Source organism: Dendrobates tinctorius, unplaced genomic scaffold (genome assembly GCF_039654945.1).
Source record: "Dendrobates tinctorius isolate UK_male_01 unplaced genomic scaffold, ASM3965494v1 ptg000011l, whole genome shotgun sequence".
Lineage (NCBI taxonomy): Eukaryota > Metazoa > Chordata > Amphibia > Anura > Dendrobatidae > Dendrobates > Dendrobates tinctorius.
Genome location: NW_027361679.1, coordinates 116892131 through 116919486, shown reverse-complemented (window position 1 = coordinate 116919486; position 27356 = coordinate 116892131). Strand labels below are relative to the sequence as shown.

At 47.8% G+C, this 27356-nt stretch overlaps 1 protein-coding gene across 2 annotated transcripts in view; it reads right to left on the bottom strand.

The window, feature by feature from the left end:
* Positions 1–27356, bottom strand: part of LOC141049881 (serine/threonine-protein kinase PLK2-like) — a 163967-nt gene that overhangs the window by 69644 nt on the left and 66967 nt on the right. For both annotated transcript variants that reach the window (XM_073546724.1, XM_073546732.1), the window contains exon 7: positions 27192–27321. In XM_073546724.1, the coding sequence (XP_073402825.1) occupies positions 27192–27321 (130 nt within the window). The remainder of the gene's footprint in view (positions 1–27191; positions 27322–27356) is intronic.

Below are 27356 nucleotides of genomic sequence, written 5' to 3'. Positions count from 1 at the left end.
TATTATAAAAAGCACCAAACCATCTCGCGACTCGTCACTGCATCCAGCGTACCTGCAAGTACCACATTTTGGCGTAGTCGGCAGGATGCAGTCTCCGAGCGCGGACAACGAGGGCCCCTGGCCCAGCATTTCTTTGGGGGCTATGCTACGCAATCTACCCAGGTTCTCCGGCAGCATTACTATGCTGTGGAATTGGACGGAGCGAATGTGTGGATTATTTAGGATGCATCCACTTACCCCTGACCTAGAGGCAGAAGTGGCCCTGATGGCGTTAGACAGGGAAGCCCGGGATACCGTAATGTTGAGGCCCCGGGGGCAGCGAAACACCTTCGTCAGGGTGCTACAGATCTTAGAAGAGGCCAATGGGGACCCGACCGATGTGGGGGAACTGAGAACCCAGATGTTTAGACGCATGCAGAAAGAGGGGGAAACAGTGACCCAGTATATGAATGTTTTGCAGGAACTGTTTTTAGCCATTGAAAGGAAGGGTGGAGTCGGTGTGGGGACCGTGGACGTAACATTACGTGACCTGTTAGTGACCGGATTATGAGACACCCTGACAAGACAGGCTTTGCGAGAGCGGGTGCGAGTGGACCCACATCTGACCTTTTCAGAAATAGGGAAGGAGGCACGGGTTCGGGAACAGGAGCAAGAGGTGATGGTCCCAGTGGGGATGGCTCGGAGTATCGATGCATCCGTAAGCGCCCTGAGCGAACCCCACTGGGTACAAGAAATGAAGCAAGAGATACAGAGTATTAAAGGTGAACTGGCCGAAGCCAAGAAAGCGGCCACAAGGAGTCGGCCAGGGCCGGGTGAAGGAGGCATTAACCATCGTGGCCCTCACCCAAGTCGGTCCCCGCGACCATTCGCTTGTTACGATTGTGGAGAATTATGGCACTCCGCCTGAGAGTGTCCACGTTCCAGGGGGAACCCGCACCACTGCCAAGAAGAGCAGAGGAGCCTGAGCCGTGGAGACGCCGCCCGGAGCCGAAGCCCACCACACGGGGTGGAGGAAGTCATGAAGACCTGGCCGCGCGGTGCCCAGTGGTATAGGGAGAGATCGAAGGCCGTGCCGTGCGATGCCTAGTAGATACGGGATCGCAAGTAACAACCATGCCAGAGACTTATTTTTGGCAGCATTTTCCCGAGGCAGTGAGACCTCAGAGGGGGACCATGATAAAGTTGGTAGCCGCCAACCAGCTACCAATTCCTGTCGTCGGAGTAGCCAGGATGCAGATTTCGATAAGCGGCAAATCACTCGGCTGCCGGGGAGTTGGCCTTACCCAGGGAAACACAAACAGCAAACATCCGGTTACTCTGGGTATGAACATACTACGAGAGTTCGGCAACCTCCTCCTCAATGAGCCCACACAAGAGACTCTGAGCCACAGGGGTTCTCGCACGGCCCAAGGGCAGGTCTTCCAGCGGTTGGTGTGGGAGGCGCGAGTGCTCCAGGAGTGCCAGGAGGGTGAGGCGCTGGGCAAAGTCATCGTGCCGGCGGCTCCCCCGCTCGTGCTTCCTCCAGGGCAGACGGTGGTTGCCCTGCCGATCCGTGCCCTGATGCCACTGGAGGGCATGGAGGTGCAGGTGGAACCATGTTACTCGGAGCGCCTGCACCCTGGCATACTGGTAGCCCGAACCCTGGCCACGGTGCGGGAGGGGACCGTCCTGGTGCGTTGTGTCAACTTGGAAGACCAAGATATCGCCCTGAAGCCGCGGGCCGAAATGGCAAAACTAGTGAGGCCTTTGGAGGAGATGCTGCCGGACCCCGCGGTCTAGTTGAAGGTGCAGCCCGAAGATCCTTGGGCAGTAACGGTACAAACCCAACAGACTGCCGCATCCTCGACCAAGGAGAAAGGTCGAGCCATCCTGGAGAGAATGCGGGCCGAACTTTCCGGCCTAGCGCCAGCCCAACTTCTCCAGGTAGAGACACTACTTGGACAATATTACAGTGTCTTCGCCAGTCATGAGGATGACTTCGGATGTACCACGGCCATCACGCATGGGATTCCCACAGCAGGAGCGGCCCCCATCCGGGAGCGATAACGGCAAATACCACCGCAGCTATACCAGGAAGTGAAAACTCTATTAGCTCAAATGCTTCGGAAGGGGGTCATACGAGAAAGCCAGAGCCCTTGGGCGGACCCCATTGTCCTGGTTCGTAAAAAAGACGGCACTCTGCATTTTTGCGTGGACTATCGAAAATTGAACGCCTGCACCATCAAGGATTCGTATTCGCTGCCCCGCATAGAAGAATCTCTGTCCACCTTGGGGAACGCGACGTACTTTTCAACTCTAGACCTGGCCAGTGGGTACTGGCAGGTGCCAAGACGGCATTTATCCTTCCCATGGGACTGTTCGAGTTTAATCGGATGCCGTTCGGGCTGGCCAATGCCCCAGGAACCTTCCAGCGGTTGATGGAGCGGTGTCTAGGAGACCTCAACTTTGAAGCCACGTTGATATACCTGGACGATATTATCATCTATTCCGCCACGTTCGAGGACCACCTGCGGCGGTTGGGGCAGGTGCTCGGCCGGCTGCAGAAGTACGGATTAAAGGTGAAGCCCCTGAAATGAAATGCCACCTGTTCCGCACCCAGATTAAATATCTGGGGCATATCATCTCGGCGGAGGGCGTCAGACCATCCCTGGAAATGGTTGCTGCCATCCAGGGGTGGCCTACCCCCGAGACGGTGAAAGACGTGCGGGCCTTCCTGGGGTTGGCCAGCTGCTATCGTCAGTTCGTGAAGAATTTTGCACGCCGAGCCCGAGCCCTGCAGGATCTGCTGAAGGGGGCTCCAGCCAGGGTGAATGGAAGGAAGATCCAGTGGCAACAACTGCAAGAGGATGCATTTCAAGATCTCAAAGCTGCACTCTCGGACGCCCCGGTATTGGCATATGCGGATTTCTCGCTACCGTTTATCCTGCATACCGACGGGAGCCTCCAGGGACTAGGAGCTGTGATGTCACAGGTGCAGGACAGCCGGGAGAAAGTGATCTCCTATGGTAGCCGGTCGCTGCACGACTCCGAATGCAACCCGGACAATTATAGTTCCTTTAAGCTCGAGCTCCTCGCAGTGGTGTGGGCAATGATGGAGCGATTCGCAGAGTACCTGGCGGGCTCCGAAGTCGTGGTGCGGATGGATAACAACGCGTTAGCCCATTTGGAGAATGCCAAACTGGGAGCCCTAGAGCAGCGGTGGGTGGCTTGGATGGCCAAGTTCAACTACAAGATCATCTACAAACGGGGAGCTGAAAACGTGCACGCTGACGCACTCTCCAGAATCCGACACACCACCCCAGGGTGGAATCGAGATGACGAATTAGAAGGGGAAGAGACGCTGTTCACCACCGCTGCACTTACTGCCAACACGCAAGAAGCACCTCATCCGGGATCCTTAGGGGGAATATTAGAACAGCCACGCGACAAGTGGATTCAGCAACAACAAGAGGATGGAGAGATTGGACTCCTGCACCGATGGGTGGCCACAGGCAAATTGCCCACTGGCTCAGAGATAGACTTTGACCCAGGATATGTTGCTGATGCTGCGCCAGTGGGAAAAGCTAGTCATCAAAAAGGGACTTTTATATCGAAAAGCCGTGTCATGAACAACGTCTGCTACAATATGGCAGGTAATTGTGCCCGGAACCCATCTCAGCCAACTGGCTTGGGAAGCCCATGAGAAGGGGGCTCACTTTGGTGCGCAAAAGATTTTGCAATGGCTGCAGCAGATAGTGTACCATCCACGCTTGCACGCTGCTGTGGAAGAGGTTTGCCGAACCTGCCGCCCGTGCGAGCTCGCTAAACCTCCCGCGCAACGAGCCCCGGTGCAGACAATTGTAACATCAGCTCCCCTGGAGCTCCTCACGGTGGACTATCTGAGGTCCGGCCTATCAGGGGTACGAATATTGTCTCGTTGTGTGGACCATTTCACCAAGTTCGCCGTGGTCACCCCCCACCCGAGACCAAACAGCGGAGTTGGCCGCCTATGCGATTTGTACAAACTTTATCCAAGGGAATGGCTGCCCACAACAAATACATTCGGACCAAGGAGCGTGCTTCCTAGGGAGAGTCATGGAAGAACTACATCATCTCTACGGTATCGATAAGTCTCGGACTACACCATACCACCCGCAGGGAAACGGATCCTGCGAACGATTCAATCGGACACTAATCCAAATGCTGCGTACCCTGGAAAGTGACCGAAAGGCCCGCTGGCCTGAATACGTCCCTGAGCTGGTGTGGGTATATAATAACCGGGTGCACCGGGTGACTGGTTACACACCCTACTCATTGCTGTTTGGACGGGAAGACAAAGGAATCACGGAAGTGGAGTTAAACCCGGAGGAACCTCTACCCTGGACCAAAGTATCCACGTGGGTCCGAAACCACCGGCACCGGCTGCAGACCCTCCACCGAATCGTGCATACGAAGCTTCAGGATCTAGAACACCCGGGGGAGCGCTGCCCCCACCAATTGACTTCCAGTCTGGGGATCGGGTACTCGTACTAGATCAATGCCCCCAAAACAAGTTAGAACCACGGTGGGAGGAGAACCCGTACCGAGTGTTGCGCCGGATAAGCCCCGACGGGCCTGTGTATGAAATACAATCGGAAAGAGACGGTGTACCTCTCACTCGTACTGTGCACCGAAATATGTTGCGCCCCTGTGCGTCCACTGATCCCATGCGACCCGAGCCGATCACTCAGGTCCCCGACCCCCCATCAACGGTCTGGGACCTGGATGACGAAGAGGACTTCCCAGCCACATCCGCGGGCCCTCCAAGTAATGACATTGCAGCAGACCCAGTTAGCCTGCCAGAATCGACCAACCCACCACCATCCACCACCCCAGAAAGCTCCAACCCAGTCGAACTTAGACGCTCCGAGCGGTCAACAGCTGGCAAACCCCCTGAACGTTACGAACAGGACCAGTTCATGTGGCGACAAGACTAACTCGAATCTACTAAAACCCTCGCTCGAGGACTGGCGAGCATACAGGGTGGGGGAGTGTGGGAGAGAGGGTCCCCATCGAGTGTCCGGGTCGGAACCAAGGGGACCGTCACCTGGGTTCCGGCGGAACTGTTTCCGGGGGACAGAGTTCAGGGACGGACCATGGAGACTGACAGGTGGACTGGGGGAGGAGCCAATATAAAAGGGGTGGGGAACGAGAGTCACAGTGAGTCAGCAGAACAAGACAGAAGGAGCAGGAGATTGTGGGAGCGACTGAGAGCCAGAGCGACTCACCCGAGCCAGGAAGGAGGCCAGAGACAGGAGAGATACTTCCCCTGGACATCAGTGGGACGGCGCCGAGATGACCGTCTGAGAACCGCTGCCCCGCGACGACCAGCGGCCGCCTTCCTCCTGCCCGCGGCTGCGGCCTTCCCGCAGTCACCAGCGGCTGTTGCCGCCTCGCTCCTGCCCGCGGCTGCGGCCTGCCCATGGTCCCCAGCGGCCGCTGCTGCCTCGCTCCAGCCTGCGGCCTCTCTCCCGCCGCCCGCAGCTGCTCTGCCCTCACCCGTGGTTGCGGCAAGTCCAGTGCCGTCGGCGGCCACCACTGTCCTGCTCCGGTCCGTGGCAGGGGCCAAGCCTCTGCTTGCTGCGGATTCCCCGTCGCAGCTGTTAGCTGCGCAGGTGGCCTGCCCCTCGCCACCCCACATCGCTGCCGCTTGCCCCAGTCCGGGGGCTGCGGCCCATCCGTCCAAGGACTCCGCTGGGGCCTGTGGTACTCCAGTGTCATCAGAGCGCCGGAGCGCTCGAAGACTTTATCAACGCTTCAGCAACTGGGCCCAACGACTGCTACGCCAAAAGATCACCATCCCGAACGGCACTGTGCTTCGTGCGCAATAGAAACGCATGCAAAAAAACGCATCATGCGTTTTGCATGTGTTTGCTTTTTTTAGGAGCATGAGTTTTAACCAGTTTCTAGCCATGTTAACTCTTAAAACGCATGCGATTTTAAATGCTGGCGCGCACGCCTGTTTTCCCATAGACTGTAATGTGATTTTTTTGCGCATTCCGTGTGCAAGTGTTGTTTTGACACAGGTTGAACGGACCAAAAATGCAACAGGTTGCGTCCGGTGCGCCTAGGCGCACACTACAAAAAAAGCATGTGCACGAAAACGCATAGAAACGCATGCAAACGCTAGACCATGCGCCCCCATGTTAAACATAGGGGCTCATGGCGCATGCGCACGATGCGCTGCGCTAAAAAACTCTGGTTTCACATTAGCGTTTTTTAGCACAGCGCATCGTGCGCATCTATGCACATGCACCAGGAGCCCCTATGTTTAACATGGGGGCGCATGGTCTAGCGTTTGCATGCGTTTTCGGGCGTATGCGGTTTTTTGTAGTGTGCGCCTAGGCCCGCTGGACGCAACCTGTTGCATTTTTGGTCCGTCCAACCTGTGTCAAAAAAACGCATGCGCACGCTTGCAAACGGAATGCACAAAAAAAATCACATTACAATCTATGGGACGCAGGCGTGCGCATTTACATACTCAGTACAAAGTCTTCATTGACTGCAAACACAGATCTTAAAATGGGCAGTGATTTAAACACAAAGCATCTTCAAAAGTGGGAAATACTTTTCAGGGTACAAGTGAGAAAACTTCTTGCTGTGGATTTTCAGATGTGTATTGGGATGTCACAAAATCTGCTGTGCTTTACAGTGCAGGAAATTTTAAAAAGTGTCATTTACGCTTAGTTGTAAAGTGCTGCGGAGTATGTTGGCGCTATATGAAATAAAAGTTGAAAAGCATCTGCAGCATAAATTGACAAGAGCTGAGAGTTTCAGATCCCAGCACCTATATCGGAGTGACACCCTTGTAAGGAGGTTGACCGGACCGCGGGTACCTGCATGCCGGGTCCGGAACTAAAAAGGCTGGATCCTCTGTTTCTGGGGAGAAGCCAGAGAGAGGTGGACCTTCCCCTGCTGTAGGAGGGAAGGAGGAGGGAGACAGAGCTTCCTGTTTACCCAGGAGAGCTGGGAAAGCGTGCGCAGCAGCGGGGGGGATAAAAGGGAGAAGCGCACCAAAAAAAGAGGGTCTGGAGCCGTCGCAGAGAGCAGCACGCTGAGCAGAGACAGCGTGCTCTGCTTTCCCCACCAGAAAGTACCGGTGTGGCGAAGGGCTGTATAGAAGGAGCTCCAATCGCCTGCAGAGCGGAGCCATGCCTGCAGAGGGGAGCTGTGCAGAGCCATGCCAGCAGAGCGGAACAGAGCAGAGCCATGCTAAGCCAAGTGCCGTACCCGGCATGATAGTGAGTACCGCACATGCTCTGCCTAAGAATGACTGCATACTTGACCGACCCCTGCATACAGGTCCACGGTTTGTGGATGACCGACTGTCAGCGCCCCCCTACCCTCCACACTAGAAGGTGACCCTAGTGAAGGCAGAGACTGCATTGTGAGTGTAACGCAGAGAGAGAGACAGATGGCTAGGACAGAGCCTCACTACCAAGGACTTGTGTACACTGTGGAGCGAAGTCATGTTCCTACGGTTCCCCACACAAGACTCAGTACCGTGCTAGATAAATTTGAGCACAGGAAACCTTCCTGCCTCCAGAGACTTTGCCGAGATGTCCCGTGCCACTGTTGTCGGTGCCACCGTTGGATCCCTGCCTGTTGCAGACCTCACCGAGACGTTACATGCTGCTGTTGTTGGTGCCACCGTTGGAACCCCGAGGAGCTGCACCCAAGAAGACTAAAGACTGATAAGTTCCTCTTCTTTTTTACTGAACTTTTATTCGTCCCTGACCTACCCTGCCACTCTGCCAGTTCTGCCCTATTCCTTACCACCACCCTACAATCCCTCACTCCCTGCGTGGAGTACATCCCCCTGTAAATAAACCTGTTAGCCCTTGCTCTGCCTGCGTCCCGTCACTGCATCCCACATTCCTGCTAGAACCTTTACACCCTCAGCATTAAATACTTCCGCAGACATCAATGTGGCTTCTCCGCTGCGGGAGGCCTACGGAAAAAACATTCTGTGGAGACATAGCCTAATAGAGGCTGTAAAGTTAGCTTTCTCTGCAGACAGAGGAACTGGATATCATTAGAAAAGATGGCATGCGTTTCACTGAAGCCCCTGCTAAAAGCGGCTCTGTAACTATGTCTGGATTATATATAGTAGAATTTCTGACATGTCTGGGGGAGATCACAAAGAGGTAGAGGTTCACTGACGGGATACAAGGATGACGATTCGATCAATTTCTAATATTAAGAACAGTTTATTTTCAGCACATGCTCTCAGTTACTGTTATTTCTAGTAACTCTAATATCAACATTGTGTATCATTTATATTGATGGATAAACATAGCAGACATGTCAACATTACCCAGGATATATTCAACTTGTCTGCCGTTTCTACTTACGGAAGACTGAATTTATCCACACTTAATGATTTTTAAGGTTTAATCTTCACCAATTAATTAGCTAAGGTCATAAAAGCAGAGTGAGAAGGAAAATGTTTAATATTTGACCATAGATGCTTTCTTCCAGGGTCATCTGTATCAGACAGGATATTGATAGTTATGCGCAAAGTAATAGCAGTCCAACATCACTAGTGTGTTTAATTACTGTTTTTGGCAGAAAAGATCATACGACATGGGAAATAGGCAACCAACAGTCATGACATGTACGCTGCTAATTGGGTGTAATTGGCTTAATAGCAGAATGAACTTCAATTAGTGAGGTCATTTATTCTGTAAAGAAATAGGTGTCAATTATGGCCATTGTGGGGAAACGGGGGGTCGGTGGGTGCCCAAGTCGGCTAGCCAAAACAGCATGGACCAGGGGTCGTCCTGCCTAACGCCCGCTCTCCTGTTAATGTGGGCATAACGTTACTCAGACAACACAGGGTGAGGGTAAAACGTGTGGCAATACTTTATTGAACCACAAAACAGGCAGATAGCACATAGAACAGTCTGAGCAAAATTCCCCAAGATGGCGCACATTACAGAGTCTCACCCTTATGGCAGACGTTACGTCAGAGCTCCCAGGGTCGCTTCCCCACCTGTGGTACACACACAGAGAGAAGCTAATGATAAGCCTGGGGAGATGACAGTCCATAAAGTCCATACAAGGTCCAAAGCCAGTTGACACAAGATTCACCACCTGGCTAATCCCAACATCTCCATGGAGCCAGGCGACCAGAGGGTCCCAAACATTGCTTTCTCCAAATGCATCCATGGTTCAGCATTGATCAATGGAGCAGATCTGTATCCTTCCAACAGAAGCCAAAAACCCCTAGGTTGTTTCCTGCAGCATGATAGAGCCTTGTCCCTCGTGATGGCGCCATGAAGAATTTGCTGCAGCCCTGTCTCTCATCTGCTGGGTGCTTTGCAGAATGTATGGCTGAGTCGCTCTCTCACAGTCTCTCTGTCTCTGAGTCTCTTTATACAGAGGTATGTAACTTATTTTTAGATTTACCCAGTGTCCTTCAGTCCACTCTCACAGATAAAGAGAAGAATGGTGACAACCAAGTTACTTTGTTTTATTATGTAATCTATTTGCATAGATTTTCCTCCACTGTTTTAAAAATCAACAAACTATCTGGGCTAGACAATGTATAATTAGCATATCAGTAGACCTCACTATTCTTCAAGTATCAGAGCACACTATGTTATATCAAATATCAGCTTACAAGTCAATATTCCAGCCTTAGGGTCCTGTTTCACTTAGCGACGCTCCAGCGATCCCGACGATACGACCTGGTAAGGATCGCTGGTGCGTCACTACATGGTCGCTAGTAAGCTGACAAACAGGCAGATCTAGTCAACGAAGCAGCAAAGATACGGCGATCCGTATAACGACATCAGCGGTCATTGGGACCTTGTCACACAGCAGCTATTCTGACGACTCACGCCTACGTCCCTGCGTTCTGCGTCGCCAATGAGGTATCTTGTCGGCATCAAACACAGCGATGCATGCTGGCCAGCGGGACACCAACGATCAAAAAATGGCCTAGGAAATTCAAGCACGATCAGCGATATCCAGCGGGGGGGCCGGTCACTGCTATGTGTCACACGTAGCGAGATCAATGGCGAGGTCGCTGTTGCGTCACAAAACCTGTGACATTTTAGCGATCTCGCTAACGATCTCGTTATGTGAGACGGGGCCTTTACACAAAGTCTGTTTTCTTGTCCAAGCAGAAACCAACACTTAATTCCAAAAACCAACATACAGATAAAAAGTGTATTCTTCTTGATTTGCTAAGCATAGTCATCTGGGTAATTAAAATATAATCTGGTTTCTTCACAGCCATTATTTAAAGAAGGAGGGCAGTAAATGTTGTACCTGCTGGTTTTAGCTCTTGCTCAGTGTATAAAATGGCTTGATGCAGACATTATACTCAAGGAGAAAGAACTTCAATTGAGAAGTTGATTGCAGAGGGGAAAACATAAAGAAGTGCAGAAAAGAATTGGCTGCCCAGCTAAAAAGATTTCCAAGGATTTAAATGTCAAACAAAACTCGAAACACGTGATAGGAAAATAAATATTACCATTTGCATTGATCATAGAATAACAAGAATGGCAAATAAGCATCCAATGATCAGGTCCAGGAAGATCAAAAGAAGATCTTCAGTTACCTTTGAGTCCTGTAACCATCACAAGACATCTATAGGAAGCCAAACTATTTGCAAGAAACATTCGTAAAATACCATTGCTGAAAAAAAGTTGAAGGTCTAGAGAAGTGATGCAACATTATATGGACAGATGAGATCAAAATTTTTCTTATGGGGTATAAAGGCCACAGACAGTTTGTGAGACAACCCATAAGAAATTAATTTAAGCCATAATACATTGTGAAGATTGTAAAATATGGAGGTACAAGCATAATGGTTTGGGGATTTGTAACGCTAATGCCGGCATCCCTGCATGTTCCCTCTCCCTCCTCCTGGCAGGGACACAGACATACTGACCGCCCAGCTGCATGGCGGTGTCCTCATTTCCTGCGCAGGTCTCCTGGTGGTGCGCCTAGTTTGCATATGCACTCCCTGATTCTTAAAGGGGTAGTTTGCGCACATTGGAAATGCCTCTAATAGCTTGGAGGCATCAAGTATGTAAGGCACACTCCCCAGTAGGGAGCTGCCTGAGTAACATTCTCCATTTAGTAGTGTGAAGAATATGGGGGGATTTAACGACAGCTTACATTCCTTCTTCAACATGTGTAGCTGTAAGAATACACTAGCTGGTATCCAAGCTCATCCAGGATAACCCCCTGTGGAGCCCATGCTGTGCAACTGCTTCCCCTAGTCAGATAGGATTTCATAAGGAGATTTAGGAAGAATATGGAGTTATCATACGTCCTAGCCACACACTGGTTGCATTTTCGAGATCAGGGTCTTGATCTTTTCTAGTACCCCAGGGTACTACCCAGAATTGCTAGTGGAAGCCAGGAAGCGAAGTCGTGTTTGTTCTCCAAGAATAACAAGGGCACGGTTATGTCCGATGGCGCCAAAACGGCCACACTCTGACCTATCTTTGGGAAATTTTGATTCTTCATAGGTTTCGGGATCTACAAACACCCAAGAGATGGGGATAAGTACCATCCCAGGGGCCAAAAAAGGAGTGACCGACCAAAGGGAAAAAGGCTGTGTAAGTCTGTGCTCTCTCTCTTTGTCATGCTTGCTGTATACTTCTAAAGAGGGGGGCCACATCGAGTAACATGCTGGAAGGACCTGAAAACAGCTGGCACCCCATGAGGCCCAGCACATGGTCGATATGTTTCCTCTGCTAATACTTTTGTACTACCTTCAGAATTTGCATATCTCATCATTGTATATATATATATATATATATATATATATATACACACAAGTGGGTACGGAAAGTATTATTATTATTATTATTTATTGTTATAGCGCCATTTATTCCATGGCGCTTTACATGTAGGGAGGGGTATACATAAAAACAAGTACAATAATGTTGAACAATACAAGTCATAATTGGTACAGGAGGAGAGAGGACCCTGCCCCCGAAGGCTCACAATCTACAAGGGATGGGTGAAAATACAGTAGGCGAGGGTAGAGCTGGTCATGCAGCGGTTTGGTCGATCGGTGGTTACTGCAGGTTATAGGCTTGTCGGAAGAGGTGGGTCTTCAGGCTCTTTTTGAAGGTTTCGATGGTAGGTGAGAGTCTGATATGTTGTGGTAGAGAGTTCCAGAGTAGGGGTGATGCGCGAGAGAAATTTGCATGCGATTGTGGGAAGAGGAGATAAGAGGGGAGTAGAGAAGGAGATCTTGTGAGGATCGGAGGTTGCGTGCAGGAAAGTACCGGGAGACAAGGTCACAGATGTATGGAGGAGACAGGTTGTGGATGGCTTTGTATGTCATGGTTAGGGTTTTGTACTGGAGTCTCTGGGCAATGGGGAGCCAGTGAAGGGATTGACAGAGGGGAGAAGCTGGGGAATAGCGGGGGGACAGGTGTATTAGTCGGGCAGCGGAGTTTAGAATAGATTGGAGGGGTGCGAGAGTGTTCGAGGGGAGGCCACTGAGCAGGAGGTTGCAGTAGTCAAGGCGAGAGATAATGAGGGCATGGACTAGGGTTTTTGCAGATTCTTGGTTGAGGAATGAACGGATTCGTGAAATATTTTTGAGTTGAAGTCGGCAGGAAGTGGAAAGGGCTTGGATATATGGTTTGAAGGAGAGATCAGCATCAAGGATTACCCCGAGGCAGCGAACTTGTGGGACTGGGGAGAGTGGGCAGCCATTTACTGTAATGGATAGGTTCGTTGGGGGGGTCACGTGAGATGGGGGAAAGATGATGAAATCTGTTTTGTCCATGTTAAGTTTCAGAAATCTGGTAGAGAAGAAGGATGAAATAGTGGACAGACATTGAGGGATTCTGGTTAGCAGGGAGGTGATATCTGGTCCAGAGATGTAGATCTGTGTGTCATCAGCATAGAGATGATACTGGAAGCCATGAGGTTCTATAAGCTGTCCCAGGCCAAAGGTGTAAATGGAGAAGAGCAGGGGTCCTAGGACTGAACCTTGTGGGACTCCGACAGATAGGGGGTGAGGTGAGGAGGTGGTGTGTGAGTGGGAGACGCTGAATGTCCGGTCTGTTAGGTATGATGAGATCCAGGACAAGGCCAAGTCTGTGATGCCAAGGCATGAGAGGGTCTGTAATAGTAGGGAATGGTCCACTGTGTCAAAGGCAGCCGACAGGTCCAGGAGGAGGAGGACAGAGTAGTGTCGCTTGCTCTTGGCGGTTAAGAGGTCATTGGTGACCTTAGTAAGGGCAGTTTCGGTGGAGTGGTGTGACCGGAAGCCAGATTGTAAGCGGTCGAAGAGGGAGCAAGAAGAGAGATGTGAGGACAGTTCAAGGTAGACGTGTTGTTCCAGTAGCTTGGAGGCATAGGGGAGAAGTGATATAGGGCGATAGCTAGATACAGAGGATGGGTCAAGAGAGGGCTTTTTGAGGATAGGTGTGATTGAGGCATGTTTAAAGCTTGAGGGGAAAACACCAGTTGTTAGTGATAGGTTGAAGAGATGGGTTAGGGTTGGGATGAAGACTGTGGTGAGGTTTGGGATGAAGTGGGAAGGGATCGGGTCAAGTGCACAAGTGGTGAGATGTGATCTTGAGAGTAGAGTGGAGAGTCGATCTTCTGTAATGGTGGAGAAGTTGGTTTTGGAGGTGGAGGGCTGGGAAGTCGGGAGAAGGGGCTCTGGGGGTTGTTGACCAAAACTGTCTCTGATGTTATCAATCTTCTGCTTGAAAAATGAGGCAAAGTCTTCAGCTGAGATGAGTGGGGAGAGAGGAGGTGCTGGGGGACGGAGGAGAGAATTGAAGGTGTTGAATAACTGTTTAGGGTTGTGAGACAGGGCGGATATGAGCGATGAGAAGTAGGTTTGTTTAGCTGTGGCGAGTGTGGTCTTGAAAGTAGTGAGAGACTGTTTGAATGCGATGAAGTGCTCGTTGGAGTGGGATCTTTTCCATCTGCGCTCAGCAGCCCTGGAAGCTCGCCTCAGTTCTTTGGTCAGGCTGGTGTGCCAGGGCTGTCTGTTGATTTTGCGAGCTTTGGTATGTGTAAGTGGGGCAGCAGATTCCAAAGCTACAGCTATTGTGGTGTTATATAGAGCAGCAGCGTCATCCGCATTGTGTAAGGAACTTATATCTGTGAGAGGGAGGAGGGATTCAGAGAATGAGTGTAGGTCAAGGTGTTTAAGATTTCTGCGAGGGTGTGAAAGTTTGTGGGGTGGGGATTCAGACCCCTTTAAATTTTTCCCTTTTTGTTTCAATGCAGCCATTTGGTAAATTCCAAAAAGGTTCATTTTTTTCTCATTAATGTACACTCTGCACCCCATCTTCACTAAAAAAAGAGAAAAGTAGAAATTTTTGCAAATTTATTAAAAAAGAAAAACTGAAGTATCACATGGTCATAAGTATTCAGACCCTTTGCTCAGACACTCATATTTAAGTAATATGCTATCCATTTCCTTGTGATCCTCCTTGAGGTGCTAGTAATATCTCAAAAGTAATAGGAAGGAAAAAAAAAACTTTTAACCATGCCAAAGGAGTTGAAAAGAAAAGTCTTGAGTGAGGAAAAGAAGGGCTCAATTCTGGCTTTACTAGTAGAGGGATACAGTGAGCGTCATGTAGCTTCCATCCTTAAAATTTCTAAGACGGCAGTCCATTACAACAAGGTCAAGAAGCAGACATTGGGGACAACGAAGCTACCGACCAGCAGAGGGCGAAAACGACTCTTCACTGACCAGGATGACCGTCGTCTTATTCGAATGTCACTCAGTAACTGCAGGAAGACATCAAGTGACCTTAAAAAGGAATGGCAAATGGCAGCTGGGGTGAAGTGCATGGCAAGAACAGTTCGTAACAGTCTCCTAGAGGCAGGGCTCAAGTCATGTAAAGCTAGAAAAAAGCCTTGTATCAATGAGAAGCAAAGGAGAGCCAGGCTGAAGTTTGCCAAAGAGCATAAGGATTGGACCATAGCATAGAGGACTTGAGTAAGGTAATCTTCTCTGATGAGTCTAATTTTCAGCTTTGTCCAACACCTGGTCATCTAATAGTTAGATGGAGAGACGTACAAGCCCCAGTGTCTTGCACCCACTGTGAAATTTTGTGGAGGATCGGTGATGACCTGGGGATGCTTCAGCAAGGCTGGGATTTGGCAAGTTAATCTCTTCGAAGGACGTATGAATGAAGTCGAATACAAGGTTTTCCTGGAAAAACAGTTGATTCCTTCTGCTCAGGCAATGTTCCCCAACTCTGAGGACTGGTTTTCCCAGCAGGACAATGCGCCATGCCACACAGCTAGGTCAATCAATGTGTGGATGAAGAACCACCACATCACATCCCTGTCATGGCCAGCCCAATCTCCAGACCTAAACCCCATTGAAAACCACTGGAATGTAATCAAGAGGAAGATGGATAGTCACAAGCCATCAAACAAAGAAGAACTGCATACATTTTTGTACCAGGAGTGGCATAAGGTCACCCAAAAACAGTGTGATAGACTGGTGAAAAGCATGCCAAGACGCATGAAAGCTGTGATTAAAAATCATGGTTATTTCACTAAATATTGATTTCTGAACTATTCCTGAGTTAAAACATTAGTATTGTTGTTTCTAAATGATTATGAACGTGTTTTCTTAGCATTATTTGAGGTCTGCAAGCACTGCATTTTTTTGTTCTTTTGACCATTTCTCATTTTCTGAAAATAAATACAAAATTTAGTGCTTGGAAATTCGAAGACATGTTATCACTAGTTTTTAGAATAAAAGAGCAATTTACATTTTACTCAAAAATATACCTATAAAGGGGGGGCATGGTTTGCAGGGGAAGGGAGCAGACCTGTTCATCAGGAGCTCCTGCAATTCCCCTATTTGAAGCGGCTTAAATCTGCTAAAGGTGGAAAATTTTGTGACTTAAAACCTTTAGAACATGCCTGGATCCACCTACAAGAAGAAAGAAGCTGATATTGCTGAGAAAAATCATATGCTGGGACAAGAAAGCAGTGGAAGACCAGGCAGAGGCCTGACTTCAGCCGGAGGTAAACAAGCTGTACCTGCACATCAAGCCAGACAAGCCTTGGTGAAGTCAGAGCCTTCCAAAGCACCTTGGATTCGTTGGACACCTGTGGGCAAGAAATCCTCCCCTAAAGCAACTCCAGTACTTGAAGACAGACCTAAGAAAGAAAGTCGGGAGATTGCAGTGAGCCCAGGTGCTGGGAGGCAGAAGAGAGGAGCCAGAAATGACTCAGCAGTTCTCACAAAGCCAAGACCTGTTGGTGGATCTACAATCAAGCAGGCAGGAGGATTAAGAGTGGAAGCGCCAGCTTTTGTTCCTTGGACACAAACAAAAAATGGATTTATAACAGAGGATGCGGCTAAGGAGGAGCAGGAGACAGTGACAAACACATGGAACCGGCCTGGGGAATCCCTAGGTCTCCGGACAGAGAGGGAGCCACCTGGAGTGCATTTTGGAGAACGGGAGCAGGAGGGGAGAGCCATGACAACAGGGAAGGAGAAAGCAGGACAAAGGAGTACACAAAAGTCTGAAAAAGTTCAGCAGACAACTGAAGGGGTAAGCAGACTCATACAATTCATTTCTACATCCCCTATTATGAAGCGGAGTACCTCTATTAAATCTTCCCATAAGAGCCCTAAAGTTACAGATCGCGTGGAAAATAGTTATGTATCTAATGAGAAGCCATGCAATAACAAATTTAATAGAGGGGAAGATAGAGGGAATGTTCATAACAAGGAAAAATCACAGCAGTCTCTGATTACATGCTTTAATTCTTGTGATTCTGGTCTGCAGTTAAATGGGACTAAACCTGCTCCTTCTGCTGATAAGAGTGGAGTACATATGGGACTGTTGGTTGAGGGGGGCTCTACTTCCGATCCACAAGAATATATGGTACAAGCTAATGTAAAACTTAAAGGGGCACCCCTAAGTAAATCCTCAAAGCACCCGGAATCTTTGGTTGGGAGATCAGATCAATTGGACGACTCTCTTTATTTATCGGAAGAACTGGAGAGTGTATATTCAGAGAAGATTTTTAAAGGGACAGATTTTTTTGAACTCAGTAAAAGTGATTATTTTAATGATGATTCTGATGAATCTTCATCCACAAATTCCTACTTGGGAGATGATGATATACGGGGAAACTTAGACCCTATTGAAAATTCTTTACAACAACTGGACATAGCTAAATTGGATCAGGGGAAACATGGAAAATCCTCTTCCAATTTGATAGACGAGATACCTGCATCTGACGACAATCCAACAGAGGCTTTTATGGTTAGCATGTTTAAAGCTCTTCTTACATCAGTGGAACTTTTGGGGAAAGAAGATAATGCTGATATCATCTGTAATGTATCCTGTGATCCCACTCTTAAAAACATTGACCTCAAGCAATTAAATAAATCCAAAGCCTCTGAGGCTTTCATAAAAAGACTTTTTAGTGATACATTAATGATTTTGACCGACAACACCCATTCAACCTCGTCTAGAGTCTCTGATGGTCCTCTTTGTGGTCGGAAAATGAAGGTCCCCTCTAATAATAAAAAACGCGAAATAACGCAACATAGAGATGTTCATATTTCCCCTACATTAACAGATTCATTAGATAAGATTCGAAAAGATATTGCTTCTCTAGAAATTCATATGGCTAACTTCGAGGACTTTAGAAGAAAAAATAATGTCAAGATCAGAGGGATTTCTGAGTCAATACACACTTCTCAATTAAAAGATTATATATCCTCGATGATCTCTCACTTGATCCCTGACATTAATGAGAGATGTCTGGTTGAGAGAGCGTTTAGGATACGAAGGCCGCCCTCTCTGCCGCAGGGCTTAACAAGTGATATAATTGTATCCTTTTACCCCAACTGGATAAGAAGTGCGCTCCTGAGTATTTCAAAAGAGCCAAGATTTCTATCTTCCAAATACAGTCATCTGATCTATCTCAAGGACCTTTCAAGAGAGACTTTACAAAAAAGGAAAGCGTTTGCACACACCACACGTGAACTCCGGCGAGCTGAGATACCATACACCTGGACTCTTTCTTCAACTCTTCAAGTAAAATATGCATCGAGAGTGATTCCTATTTCTTCTCCGGATGAGGGAAAGGACTTCCTCGAGTGCGTTGGAATAAGTACTCAAAAGGTTATCCCGAGCCTTTCGACGTCGAAATCGGATCTTCCTCTTGGCTGAGGGTCTTGTAATTTATTTGTTGCTGTTCAATCTAGAGTTACATATAGAAATGTATAAAGAAATATTTTCCACTTTTATATAGTAGTTTTTTTTTTGAAAGAACCAATTTTTTGGCCCCAACAGGACAAGCTTTCATATTCTTTATATTCAATATAATATGATTTTTTTTAGGTATAGCGGTATCTATGATATATATAACGTACCTAGCTATTTAAATTTTTTTCTGAACTATCAGGAGTATAATACGTGTATTGATCTTTTTTTTTTTTTGAGCTATCACAATTGTGTAAAATTTAACACAATATGTGTACTGTTTTTTTTTTCTGACGGCTATTATAAGTATATTGATCTTTGCATTTGTATTGTAATCCTTTCTTCCTACAGTTTTTTTGCAAAAAAAGCAACAGTTGATTAGTACATTCTTACAGACATAGGTACCTAGATTTGAATAGCATACAATTTGCTTTGCGATTTGTTACACTACTTGTACAACACGTATGTTTGCCTGTCTAATTCCCCACTTTGTGGGGTATCCCTGCCTTTACAGGGATTATGTTTTCCCTACCCTAATCCCTTCGTTTTGTTCTGTACCCTATTCCCCTTCCCTCAAAAAAATTCTAAAATTAATAAAAAATATTGAAACACAAAAATATACCTATAAAGAGAAACATCGGACAAACTGAAAATTTTGCAGTGGTCTCTTATTTTTTGCCAGAGCTGTATATATAACCATCGTGTATTTAGTGTTTTGTCTAGCTTGCCCTTAAGGTGATTAAATATATAATTTAACCTTGGGCTGCTCTTTTATCTCAATCCACAAATCAACACGTCCATGTTCTCGGTTTTAACTGCACATGATACGGAGATTGGTTTATGGACCGATATAATCCTGGAGCAGGCTTATATCCAACAAGGAACTGGTGACAGTCCTACCAGGCTGATAAAAATCTGTTTCACTTGAGCTAGTGAAAGGGGCCTCAGCCTGTCAGTTTTGTGCCACGTCATCGGCTGCGTGGGTGACATTCTCTCACTCCCCATGCCTCCCTGGGCCTGTGTGGACAGGAGGTGTCTCTGTAAAACTGTGCCAAGCTGATCTTACATGTCCCCAGGGGGTGTGTAAAGTCACATTGGTGCAAGTGGGGAAACCATACCGTGATTCCTCTGACATAATGGTGACTTCAGGCAGGGTGGCGAGGTGCGGGTTCTTCATAAGTTGACTGGTTGTGCAACTAGTGAGGTGTGCAGTCCCCGTATGCCGTGTTGTATGTATCTGAACCTTTTCTTGTATCCTGTGTCATGTAGTCGAGAACCCTGCAGTCACACCTGTGGTAAATGAACCCTGAAGTTGCAAAATCGGTGCCTGAACCCTGAGGCCGCACCTGTGGTACCTAAACCCTGAAGCTGCACCTGCGATGCCTAAACACCAAAGCCACCCTGGATGTACCTGAAGCTTAAGTCTGCACCTGCGGTACCTGAACCTGAAGATACTCCAGTGGTAGTCGAACCTGAAGCTGCATTGGCGGTACCTGAACCTAAAGCCGCTACCGTGGTACCTGAACCCGCACCGGTGGTACATGAACCTGAAGCTGCTACAGCATTAGAACTTGAAGCCACATAGATGGTACCTTAGCCTGAAGTCGCTCCGGTAGTATTTTAGCCTGAAGCCGCACAGGCGGTACCTACAGTAAACCCGAAGCTGCTCTGGTGGTCACTGAAGCTGTACCGGCGGTACCCGAACCTAAAGCCGCTCCGGTGGTACCTGAAAGTTAAGCTGCTTCGTTAGTGCCTGAACCTGAAGCTAGTACCTGAGCGTAAAGTTGTACCGACGGTACCTGAACTTGAAGCCCACTGGTAATACATGAACCTGCGCTGTTTCCACAGTACTTGACCTTTAGCCACTAAAGCAGTACCCGAGCCAAGAGCCGCTCCGGCGGTACCTGAGCCTGAAGCCTTATTGGTGGTACCTGAACTTGAAGCCGGTACGGCGTTACCCGAACTGAAACTGTTCCGGTGGTGCTTGAACAAGCACCAGTGTCTGTCCTGGTTAGCATTCTAGAGTCCATACTGTTGTAGCATGTTCCAGTATCCAAATCCTGTCTTTCCTTTGACTCTGAGTCAGTGTTCCTTCTGCCCGGAGACCCAGAACCCGCATTGTCTGAACAGTACTCAGATCCTGTTATGCCAGTGACTCCAAGCCTGTGTCCATGTTTCCGATCTTGACCGCTGCAGTCAGCAGCTGCAGTACTGGAGACTGCCTAGGAGTGGTACCTCTTGACTACCAGCAGTTCAAGCCTAAGGACAGAGACAGACTGCCGTATTTCTCGTGCTAAAATTGCATGGTAAACCTCGTCCTGGCTGTCGGCTCTCCTGACCTGAGCTTGACAGCTGCATAGTAATCCATCATGGTGTCTTGCTCAGGTCGGGGGCCGGGCCAGTCGTGCAGTGTGATGCGATTCTCGCATAAGTTATACGGCCGTCTGACCCTGCCCTAACTCCACAATCAGGAGCTCTAGCAAAAACCAGGTAGCTGTTTAGTCACACTCCTCCTAGTTAAGCCCGGCCCATGGCACAGTGGGTCCACGATCCACATGTGTGACAGGATGTTTCTCATACTATGGAGTTGGGCCCTTTTATCGCATACCAGGCACCATAAACCAGTTTGAATATATCAAAATACTGAAAGAGGTCATGTTGCCTTCTACTGAAGAAGAAATGCCCTTAAAATGGGACAACTACCCCAAATACGCTAGTAAATGGACAACATCCTGGTTCCGCACCAACAAGATATATGTTATGAAGTGGCCAATCCAATCCCCAGACCTCAATCCTATTGAGAATTTGTGGAGGGACATCAAAAATGCTGTTTTTGATGCAAAACTTAAGAATGCAAAAGAACTATGGAATGTAGTCTAGTGATCTTGGGCTGAAATATCTGTTCAAATGTTTCAAGTGTCAGATGACGCCATGCCACACAGATGTAAAGCAGTTATCAGAAAAAAGGTTATACAACTAAATATTATTTCAGTGATTAACAAAAAAGATAAGTCTGGAAAGAAATTTCAGTTTACACTGTAAATATTTAGGTTTGTAAATTAAAATGCAGACACTGCAATTTGTTAGAGCAGCATATTTTTTATTTTTCTTCATTTTCAGCTTAAAAATTGATATTTTGTTCATGTTTTTATTTGGAACTGAATGTGCAGCTCCCAGTGAGTTTGTGTATATGAGGATTGAGCTACAAATGGTAGCTATTCGGATTCTAACCATCCATCTACAGCACAATCAGCAGATTATCCAATACAAATAAAGTAAACACAAGCACTAGGCTGTATTATACTGTAACATACTAAACAACGACAGAACCATACTTCCCAACATTTCTTTGAAGGAAAGAGGGACAAAGCCAGCGCCCCTAACCAAACCCATGTCCACCCCCCCACCACTACTCCCATTCAGTATTTTCATTGTTTTATGAACCATAATCAAAAACAGAAAAAAAAAATATTTATTTCCAAGTAATCAATTAAAGTATAAATACAAATTTGGTTGTGTTATTTTTAAATTAGAATATTTTAATCTACAAAATTCTATTTTAAAGCAGATCTGTCACCTAAATCTGCGCTATGTAAAAGCTGCACATCACATGACAGATAAGAATATTGTGCTTTTGGTTAATAGGAGCAATTAGAGAATACAGTCAACTTATTGTTGTGCATTTCTGCTGAAATCATGAGAAGCTTGACACTCACCTCTCTCAAGAGTGAGGCTAAATGAAGCCGTGAAATCACTGGCAGCAGCGGTCCCTGACCACTCTGAGCCAGTGTGGCGCCCCTGAGGCTCAGTCGCCACAGAGGTACTGCACCTTCTCCTAAGGTGTGGTGCCCCACCATCCAAGTAAGTTGGAGGCTCCTGACCACGCTCCAACACTCGAACCCCACACAATAGAGTAGTTCAGCAAAACCACATTGTGGCTCCTTGCTTAGAGAGAGGCAGAGCACCTTTGGTGGTTCCCTGCTTGGAACACTAGATGTGCTGGGAGGTGGGTGGAGTTCAGATATATATATAAGAGCGGGACAGTTCCAGGATTGAGTGAGTCAGTTCAGCCAGAAGGAGAGTCTGGGAGAGGAAGCCACTTGGAGAGGAGTGGGGATCCCTGGAGAGGGATGGAGGAAGGAGTGCTGCAGCTGCCTCAGTGATCTGAGCCAGCTGGCACGGGAAAGGAAAGGAGAAGGACATTGAACTGAAGCCTGGGCTTCCATAGAAGGGAAAGGACAAGTACGGAACGTAGGAGTAAAAGGGAACACAGAGGACGTGGGTTAGAGGAAGAACCCTGCCTAGAAGTTCTAAGCGCAAGGCCGGGGCCCGGTCCCCGAGTTTGTATGAACACTAACGGTTCTTCAGCAGACACGGGTGAAGTAGTGGGCTGTAAATGCACTACTCCCATCTAAGACTTGAGGGCACAACAGCAATGCGGATAGAGAGCCGGGACTCAGGAGAGAGAAAGTCCCCGAAGCAGGCTACAGCTGTCTGCCGTGCAAGTAGAGTTCTTGGGAACATCTGTCAGGAGGAACTCCAGTGTAACACAGTACTAGGAGATCTTCACACTTAAAGGCACTATAGAGGAGACGTTCAGGAAAGGCACATAAGTTGGCGGAGTGTGGAAGGGAGCATTCTATCTTGCCTGGAGGTTGACTGAGTCCCTGACCTGGAGGACATGGCACAGAAGCGGGCACTACAGACTGTGAGTAAAGCTTTGGAACTACATGCCCTGGTGTCCTCCATTCCTTCCTGCGTCCGTCCGCCTGGCACTGCTACATCCCCTGCGCCAGACACTGCACCATCTAAGTGTCTCCATATCTACACAGCCCTGGGACAACAGCCCTGCCTGTGGAGGGCTATACCATCCTTGCTGCACCACACCATCTGTCCCAGAGGATCTGTCTGCAGCGTCGCTTAATACCTTCCTTGCCGAGCACCACAGGTGGCATCACAAACTATTCATTTAACTACATTCCACCATCCACAACATCTCCCCCATTAATTGGGCGCTCAGAGCCACGGTCCGGGTCACCACTGCTGTGACACGTCCCGCTACCAGCCTGGTACCGAGTACCCCACGGCCCTGGGAGGGCGACCCACCAGCACAGATCAGTGCCGGGCAGAACAGGCAGGTAGTTTACAACTACTTGCCTGTAAGGTCTTAGCCTTAAGAAAAAAAATGCAAAAGTCCCAGATGACACATTTAATTGCCCCAATTAACCAATAGCACGTTATTATTATTTGTGCCATTTAGTCATTAAAGAGCGTGGACGTATCACGTAAAGGCTGTGTTCATATTGTGTTTTTGCCACACGTCAGTTGCTCCATCAGGTATTCTGTGTGAAGCCTTGAAAAATCGGATTCTAGCACAACCCCGTGACGGGTTATTGATAGTGATGAGCGAGTATACTCGTTGCTGGGGTTTTCCCGAGCATGTTCGGATATCCTGTGTTGCATGGGAGGGCTTGGAACTGGGCCCTATGTGAGTCTGGGGTGATAGCATGGTAATCCAGCATAGTCCGCTTTACGATGTTATAATGCCGGTTCCGCTGGGAGTAAACCTCCGCTGCCCTTCCGTTAAGGAGTCCCACTAATAAATGCATCCAGCCAGAGTGGGGTACCTCCATTACAGCATACTGCTGCTCAAATTCCTTAAAGAATTCCTCCACATCTCCAGAAGCCTCATCAAATGGCTTAAAGTCTGTCCGGGTGATCCGTACAGGCTCCCGGATCGCAGGGGTTTGCACTCTACATTGCATTACTCCCTCTTTCAATCTCCATCGCAAGCTGTATAATGGCCCCTGCATTAGTCCACAAGCTGTATAATGGCCCCTGCATTAGTCCACAAGCTGTATAATGGCCCCTGCATTAGTCCATAAGCTGTATAATGGCCCCTACATTAGTCCACAAGCTGTATAATGGCCTTGCATTAGTCTACAAACTGTATAATGGCCCCTGGATTAGTCCCTAAGTTGTATAATGGCCGCTGGATTAGTCCCTAAGTTGTATAATGGCCCCTGCTTTTAGTTCCCAAGCTGTATAATGGCCCCTGCATTAGTCTGCAAGCTGTATAGTGGTCCCTGCATTACCCCACAAGCTGTATAATGGCCCCTGGATTAGTCCCTAAGTTGTATAATGGTCCCTGCTTTTAGTCCCTAAGCTGTATAATGGCCCCCTGCATGAGTCTGCAAGCTGTATAGTGGCCCCTGCTTTTAGTCCACAAGCTGTATAATGGCCCCTGCATTACTCCACAAGCTGTATAATGGCCCCTGCATTAGTCCACAAGCTGTATAATGGCCTCTGCATTAGTCCACGGGAGGACTTGGTCGATGACCTGAAGAGAGCTGGGACCACAGTCTCAAACATTACCATTAGTAACACACTACGACGTCATGGATTAAAATCCTGCAGTGCACGAAAGGTCCCCCCCTGCTCACGCCAGCACATTTCCAGGCCCGTTTGAAGCTCGCTAATGAACATGTGGGTGATAGAGAGGAGGCATGGGAGAAGGTTATGTGGTCAGATGAGACCAAAATAGAAATTTTGGGTGTCTACTCCACTCAACGAGTTTGGAGGAAGAAGGAGGATGAGTACACCGCATTGAAGTGAGGATGGATAGGGTCATGTTTCACAAGATTTTGGCCAATAACCTCCTTCCCTCAGTAACAGAATTGAAGATGAGTCATGGCTGGGTTTTCGATGACCTGAAACACACAGCCAAAGCAACTGAGAAGTGGCTCCGTAAGAAGCATTCCAATGTCCTGGAGTGGCCCAGTCAGTCTCCAGACCTGAACCCAATAGAAAATCTTTGGAGGGAGCTGAAAGTCAATATTGTCCAGCAACAGTCCTAAAACCTGAAAGATCTGGAGAAGATCTGTATGGAGGATTGGGCCAAAATCCCTGCTGCAGCATGTCCAAACTTGGTCAAGAACTACAGGAAATGTCTGACCTTTGTTCTGTTTTTTTGTATTAAATAAATACTTATTTCATGCTCTAAAATGCAAATTAATTATGTAAAAATCATACAATGTACTTTTATGGATTTTTTTAGATTCTGTCTCTGACAGTTGAAGTGTATCTACGATAAAAATTACAGACCTCTCCATTCTTTGTAGTATAGTTTGCATTCTCGCAATATTGACATTGTATGAAATACTTATTATCCCCACTGTAGTACCCCAAAGTGTAATGGCTCCATATAGTAAACCAAACTATAATGTGCCGCACATAGTGCCCCAAAGTATAATGGCCCCATATAGTGCTCCACAATATAATGACCCCCTATAGTATGCCATAGTATAATGGCCACATGTAGGGCACCGCATTATAATAACCCCATATAGTGCCCCACAGTATAATGGCCTCATATAGTGCCACACAGTATAATGTACCCTATAATATAATGGCCTCATAAAGTGCCCTGCAGTATAATGGCTCCATATATTGCCCCACATTATAATGTGCCTCACATAGTGCTCCACATTATAATGTGTCCCATGTAGTGCATCCTGGTATATGGCCCCTATCCTGGTACATGGCCCCATCGTGGCATATAGCCCCTATCCTGATATATGGCCCCATCTCGGTATATTTCTCCCATCCTTTTATATGGCTCCCATCCTGGTATAAGGCCACATGTTGGTATATGTCTACCATGCTGCTATATGGCCCCATCCAGGTATTTGACCCCATCCTGGTACATAGCCCACACCCTGATATATGGCCCCATCCTGGTATATGGGACCATTTTGGAATATGACCCCATCCTGGTATATGCTCCCATCCTGGTATATGGCCCAATATTGGTAAATGTCCTCCATTCTGGTATATGACCCCATCCTGGCGTATATCCCCCCATCTTGGTATGTGTGCCCCATCCTGGTATAGGGCCCCATCCTAGTAGATGTTCTTATCCTAATATATGTCCCCCATCCTGGTATATGGCCCCATATATTCAAAAACAAAAAACAACAAACGCTTGTACTCACCTTCCCTGTGCTCCCACGCAGTGTGGCGTCATATTCTGTGTTCAGAGCACAGCACCGTGATGACTTCATTGCTGTGCTCTGCATTGGTTGATGGTGAGCGGTGATCGCAGCCTGTACTTTAATACTGATAACAGGCTGTGATCAGCGCTCCCTGTCGTTACCCACCTCTCCCTGGACCTCCACTTCCTGGCACCTCCTCTTCCTGAAGGCTCCTGTCATTCCACTCACTGAGCAGTGTGTCCGATGACAGGGGCAAAGTGGAGCCTGCAGCGTACACTGCGGACACCAGATAGATGGCGCCAATCTCCTCACACAGATGTGACCAGGACATCCCAGGGGACACGACCAGGTCACAGTTAGAAGCAGGATGAACGGCCTCAATACAAAAGATGTGGTCGGACAGCGACCGCAGTCTCTTATGCCCAGGGGCTGCCATATTTGAGGTGTGAAAGTGCCGTGCTCAGAAAATTAAACCCCCCACATGCAAATGGCAGCCCCCAGTGGCTGAAGCAAAAATTAATAAATAAAAATCTATTAAAGTGGTACATTTATTTTTCTATTAAAAACAACTGATTATACAATCATGTTTAATAAAAATTTAAAAACACGGAATCTTCCCTGAAAAGCCAAGCTGGTGATGAATGAATCTGTGAGTGAGCATAGCAGACGTATAAACAGTCACAAGTATAACATGCCAATTGCACCAGTCTAAATTGAATAAAGATGAGGATTATGTGAGCAGATTTAAGTTTTATTACTTTGGGAGTATGCTAAGAAGTGCCAGGTTTATAATGTCTGTGTGTGGAATGTCCTATTTCTGGAGCCAGACAGTGACTGAATATTCTTGAGAGATACTTTGTGACCTTTTGGCTGTTAGAAAATAAATGCAAGCCTCACTGAACTGGAAACATCTACTGTCCACAATAAGTGGTGACATGCAGAGGGGACACAGGTCACCAGTGACTTAAAGTAACACTCTACTCACTCAGCTTTAGGTCCCGGTGGATAACACCTTGCTGGTGCAAGAACTGAACCCCTTGTAAGATCTGCTTCATATAGTATCGCACCTCCGGCTCTGTCAACAGTTTCCGTACCCTCAAGATGTGAGCAAGTGACTACAGAAGGAGAACAAAGAATAATTACCCATAAT